This window comes from Quercus suber, unplaced genomic scaffold, assembly GCF_002906115.3.
Source record: "Quercus suber isolate HL8 unplaced genomic scaffold, Cork oak 2.0 scaffold_41, whole genome shotgun sequence".
NCBI classification, from domain to species: Eukaryota; Viridiplantae; Streptophyta; class Magnoliopsida; order Fagales; family Fagaceae; genus Quercus; species Quercus suber.
Genome location: NW_027069506.1, coordinates 953,520 through 959,629, shown reverse-complemented (window position 1 = coordinate 959,629; position 6,110 = coordinate 953,520). Strand labels below are relative to the sequence as shown.

The 6,110-nt window shown below is 41.1% G+C and overlaps 1 protein-coding gene across 1 annotated transcript; it reads left to right on the top strand.

Annotated features, from left to right (window-relative positions):
- Positions 1-4,718: 4,718 nt before the first annotated feature.
- On the top strand, positions 4,719-5,078 carry LOC111990242 (citrate-binding protein-like). The gene has a single exon (XM_065771269.1). It carries the CDS (start codon positions 4,719-4,721, stop codon positions 5,076-5,078), a length of 360 nt encoding a protein of 119 aa, XP_065627341.1.
- Positions 5,079-6,110: the final 1,032 nt, after the last annotated feature.

The window sequence follows — 6,110 nt, the reverse complement described above, 5'->3', positions numbered from 1 at the left end:
TCATAGGAAAAAAGAGGGTTTCCCAGTCAAAGAAAAATCAGCAAGGAGTTTCAAAAAAAACAAAGTTGGTACCACAGATTGATGAAGAAAATGCAGTCACATTGGTGGAGGCTGGTTCCCAGCCCCGCCAAGATCAATGAATCTCATTTGTTGGAACTGTCGGGGGCTTGGGAACCGGCAGACAGTTCAGGAGCTTGGAGAATTAGTCCGGGCACAAGATCCCTCAATCGTGTTTTTAGCCGAGACATGGTTGGAAGAAGCAAGGCTAAGCAACATTCGGGATTCTCTTCAGTTCAGTCATTACCACGGAGTTTCAAGGATTACTCGTGGGGGTGGCTTAGCAATATTTTGGAAGGAGGGTTTTATATTAGATATTGAATCCTCATCTCAGAATCATATAGATACGGTGATAAATAAAGGAAAGGAAAATGCTTGGCGTTTCACAGGAATTTATGGAGCACCAGAAACGCATTTGCGAACTGAAACGTGGGAGTTGATTCGTGGTCTGCAGAGATATGGAACATTGCCATGGCTGTGTGGAGGTGATTTCAATGAAATTTTGAAATCTCATGAAAAGAGTGGAGGTAGACTTAGACCCTATGGTCAGATAGAGCAGTTCCGTGGTGTGCTGGATGAGTGCAACTTATTAGACCTTGGCTTTGCTGGAAATAAATTCACTTGGTCTAGGTGTTATCCGAATGGGGGTATGGTTTGGGAAAGGTTGGATAGGGCTGTGTGCATAGCGGAATGGTATGATTTATTCCCGGCAACGTGTGTATATACTTTGACTTGTGTGTCTTCGGATCATAATCCAATTTGCATTCGTCTTAGGGGGTTTGAAGTTAAGAGCATGAGACCTTGGCGCTTTGAGCAAATGTGGCTTGAGGATTCGGGATGTAGAGATACAGTGGTGCAAACTTGGGATAGATTAGTTTTGGGCTCTCCCATGGAATTGGTAGTTGCAAAGTTGGGGGCTTGTCAACAGATTCTCTTGAATTGGAGTAGAAACTCTTTCTGTCATGTGAGACGAGAGATTTTTGAAAAAAAGAAGTTGCTGAAAGTGGCGGAAAGTGAAGCTGCCCAAGGGAGACAGGTGTATCGGTTCTTAAAGCTTAAGTCGGATATTGTGGATCTCCTCCGATTAGATGAAAAAAATGTGGCAGCAGCGAAGTAAGGAGCATTGGATGATTTCCGGTGATTGTAATTCCAAGTTCTTCCATACAAGAGCCTCGCAACGCTTTCGTCGCAATAAAATTGTGGAGCTCCGAAACTCTGAGGGTGTGTGGGTTTCTGGTGGAGGAAACATATCTTTGATGGTTCGGGATTATTATAAAAATTTGTTCCTTTCGTCTGGGCCGCCGGAAGTGGATGAAGCTGTTCAGTCCATAAAATCTGTTGTTACCGAAGATATGAATAACAGTTTGATTAGCCCCTTTTCTCGGGTGGAAATCGAGTGTGCTTTGAATCAAATGGCTCCCCTTAAAGCTCCTGGTCCTGACGGAATGCCTCCCATCTTTTTTCAGAAATTTTGGAGTGATATTGGCGACGATGTGGTTCGGGCAGTGTTATTTTGCCTAAACTCTGGCAGTCTCTTTTCAGGTCTGAATCATACTTTTATTTCTCTTATTCCTAAAGTTAAAAACCCTGAATATGTCTCTGAATTTCGTCCCATTGCTCTCTGTAATATTTTATATAAGCTTGTATCAAAAGTGTTGGCTAATAGGTTGAAAAAAGTCTTACCTCATATCATCTCAGAATCTCAAAGTGCTTTTCAATCCGATAAGGCTATCTCTGATAATATCCTAGTGGCTTTTGAGACTCTTCACCATATGAAGCGAAAGAAAGGGGGTAAGGTGAGTCACTTAGCTCTGAAGTTGGACATGAGTAAAGCTTACGATAGATTGGAATGGGTGTTTCTCAAAAAGGTGTTGGAGAAAATGGGTTTTCATGGGAGGTGGGTCGGCTGGATTATGGAGTGCGTTACATCTGTGACTTACTCGGTTCTGATAAATGGTGAGCCTTCGGAACCTTTTTCCCCAACTAGAGGCATTCGCTAAGGGGATCCCCTCTCCCCCTACCTTTTCCTTCTTTGTTCGGAAGGTTTTGTTGGCTTGCTTGAGTAGGCAGTGGCTGCAAAGTCCCTTGAGGGTTTCTCTCTTTGTAAGTATGGGCCGAAAATTTCCCACCTTTTGTTTGCCGATGATAGTCTCCTCTTTTGTCGTGCTAGAGTGGCTGATGTTTCAAAAATTCTTGAGATCCTAGGGAAGTATGAGAGAGCTTCGGGGCAGAAAATAAATGCAAACAAAACCACTATTTTCTTTGGTGGTAATGTGACGGAGTCGGCTAAGTTACAAGTGCAAAGTCTCTTGGGGGTTCCGGAAGTAAGGGAGTATGAGAAATACTTGGGTTTGCCGGCGGTTGTGGGAAGACACAAAAAGGCGAGTTTTAATTATATAAAGGATCGTGTTTGGGGAAAACTGCAAGGTTGGAAGGAAAAACTTTTATCCCAAGCCGGTAAGGAGGTTTTGCTTAAAGCCGTGGTCTAAGCTATTCCGACTTTTGCTATGAGTTGTTTTCGCCTCCCGGTTGGTCTTTGTCAAGATATTGAGATGCTTGTCCGTAAGTTTTGGTGGGGTCAAAGGGGGGATCGTCGAAAAATTCATTGGAAGAAATGGGAGGTGTTATGCAAACCTAAAGAAGAGGGTGGTATGGGTTTTAAGGATTTATGCAAGTTTAATGAGGCTTTGCTCGCAAAACAAGTGTGGAGGTTGGCTCACGATAAACATTCACTGTTTTACAAGGTGTTTAAAGCTAAATTTTTTCCTCATGGGTCCATTTTTGAAGCCACCACTTCTTCGGGGTCTTATGCTTGGCAAAGCATTTTGAAAGCTAGACATTTAATTGAAGCAGGGGCAAGATGGAGGGTTGGAGATGGCAAACTTATTAGAATTTTCAGTGACAAGTGGCTGCCATGTGGGGATGGAGTTTTATCTCCCTCCTCGGGTGAGCTTCATCCAGAGGCTACAGTTTCCGAGCTTATAAATCGGACTTCAGGGTGGTGGAACATTCAGCTGATTGATCGATGCTTTCACCCTCCCGATGCAGCTCAGATTAAATCTCTTCCGCTTTGCTCTACTCCCCAATCTGATGTGTTGATATGGCCACTTGAAAAATCTGGAAAGTATTCAGTTAAAACCGGGTATAGTTTGCTGTGTGTTGTTCAGGATCCAGCTGAAAGTTCGCTCCAAGTTAGTATGGATGAGTGGGGTTTTTGGAAAAAGCTTTGGAAAATTTCGGCCCCTGGAAAAATTAAGCACTTTCTCTGGCGGGCATGTACAAATTCTCTAGCAACAAAAGAGAATTTGGTGAAACGTAAAATCTTAACTGATGCTACTTGTTCTCGCTGTTTGGTTGCTTCTGAGGGCAGCCTTCATTCTCTGTGGAGTTGCAGCAGCTTAAAGGAGGTTTGGGAGAAGGACTTTGGCTGGATTCCTAGTTCTGGCGCAGCCTTTACTTCTTTTGAGGAGTTGGTAGAGCTGGTCTTCACAAAGCCTGAGTCAGTTGCTCTGTTTGCCACGACAGTGTGGTCTGTGTGGTTTCATAGAAATAAAACCAGGTTGAATGAAAATACCAGACCTTTGGGCCAGCTTGTTGGCTTTGCACGTGACTACATCCGCGATTATAGGACTCAAAAGCATTGCTCCACCTCTGTCCGTAAAGTTGCTTCGAAGAGATGGTGTCCGCCTGAACGTGAGGTCTGGACGATTAACTTTGATGGGGCTATGTTTGGCGAATCTGCAGATGCTGGCATCGGGGTGGTTATTCGGAATTCCAATGGCGAGGTGGGGGCTGCTCTGGCTGAGAAGATCAGTAAACCACCCTCTGTGGAGACGCTGGAGCTGCTGGCTACCAGACGTGCTGCTCTTTTCTCCCAGGAACTTGGTCTGAATAGGGTGATTTTTGAAGGGGATTCGGAGTTGGTAATGAAGGCCCTTCAATGGGGTGGCTGGGATCTCGCTTCAGGTGGTCATCTTATCTGAGATTTTTTATGTATTGTAAACTCCTTTGCGAGTATTTCTCTCTCTCATGTCTGTAGGCGGGGTAATTCGGTAGCACATGCCCTTGCCCAGAGAGCTAGGCATTGTTTTCCTATTTCAGTTTGGATGGATTCCTATCCATCGGACATTTCCTCTTTTGTTTTAGCTGATTTTCAGCCTCGGGTTGTTTAATGTTATCAGTTCTCTTTCTCAAAAAAAAAAAAAAGTTTGTCTTTGTGTAATATTTGAGTGGATTCATGTTACAAAATAATTTTTCATTCCCATTTTCGAACATGCACATTATGTGCTTGACAAAATATCTCTCTTGCACCATGAATTTGTGATATTATAGCACCAGATGTTCCATTTTTAACAAAGCCATAGCCTTCAAATTGCCAGATTCCACTTGAATAGTCAAGCCCCTACAAAAGGAAACAGCTGCTTAATCCTTTTGCATTTTGTGAGCATTAATAAACACATGAATTCATACATACATATGATCTTTATTCGAGTTTTAGTCCGTGGTTTGGTATGACTATTGGGATTATATGGCTTATCATCGGAATAGACCCATAATCAGTAAACCCCATTAACAGAACTGTACCGTTGCTCGAGTGGTATGTCATATAGTTTCTGTTGCTCAAAATTTGACTCTGCTAATGTGACAAGGGTGAAACCTTCATGCAATTTGAAGGCTATGGCTTTGTTCAAAATGGAACATCTGGTGCTACAGTAGCACAGATTCATGGTGCAGCTCATGGTGCCACCACTTTGATACTAAGAATCTATGATAGGGACATGAGGTATTACAGTAGAGATCTGGTGGCTACTGATCTCTATGATAAGTGGTTCAGACTTGATATAATTCATGATGTTGATATGGGGATGGTAACTGTTTTCATTGATGGTGTCCAAAATTTTCAAGTAAAAGATGAAGGACCAGGAGACTTGTACTTCAAATGTGGGGTTTATGCTGCACCGACTAATATCAGCTACTACATGGAATCAAGGTGGAGAGACATCAAAATATATAAACATTAATTGAGATAAATATATAAAATAAAAGATTTATGTTCCTATGTTGGTCTGTCCTGCAGACTTCTAAAATTAGACCTTGATCAGATCCAAAGATGTCTTTAGCATCTGTATCTTTCTTCATAATATGATCAATTATCTCATTTTTTATCTGTTTCATGTTAGTACTAATGTTCAAAATTTCTAGGAACCACTGATAACAGTGTTAAGAAATTTGTGGATTTGGGGGTGAATTGATTTAGGGTTTATGAGAATTTGGTGTAAGGAAGAGGGATGTGTTGGTCACAGTTTGCTGACCCATCCTGCATCAAAGCTAAGTTCAAGGAGAGAGTAATGCCAGACACAAATTTTCACAACATTTTTCACAACAGAAAACTAAAAAAAAAAATCATGTCATCTAAGCAACAATTATAACAAGGTTACAAAAAGACTAAAATGGTACATTTCAAAATTTAGACTAAAACCCAATGTATGTTTTTATTCCATAGAAATAATAATGATAATAGTAATTTTTTTTTAGAAACAAATGCACACATAAGGGAGAGGACATGGGGTTCTAAGTTTGACTCAAAGGCATACCACAAATTCCACTCAAAAGCTATGAATATAATAGCTATTTATGAAACTTGATTCTTTGATAGAAAACCAACGTCAGTTAGTGCAGACCAGGTGAGAAAGATGCTTTAGACATTAATTAATTTTACTATTAGTGTCAATATTCAATACTTGAATCTTACAGAAAAGACCAAAAAGGTAATCTATTCATACCAAACCAAGTTCAGGATAACCAAGAAAATAATACAAAAATAAAGAACTGGGACAACTTTTGTTGTCAATATGACTAATGAGTGATGGTTAATGGTTAATGGCTAATGAGCAATGGTTTCCGTTGTTTCCTAGGCCAAGGAATAAAGTTCCTAGCACCTGGCATTTCATATCATTCGCCTACGTTGATCTCTTTGATTCCTGTTGATATTTCTGGCTCCAACCATCTAAATTCTTCAATTTCTGGTTGGAGTAAAAGAATTTCGAGTCCAT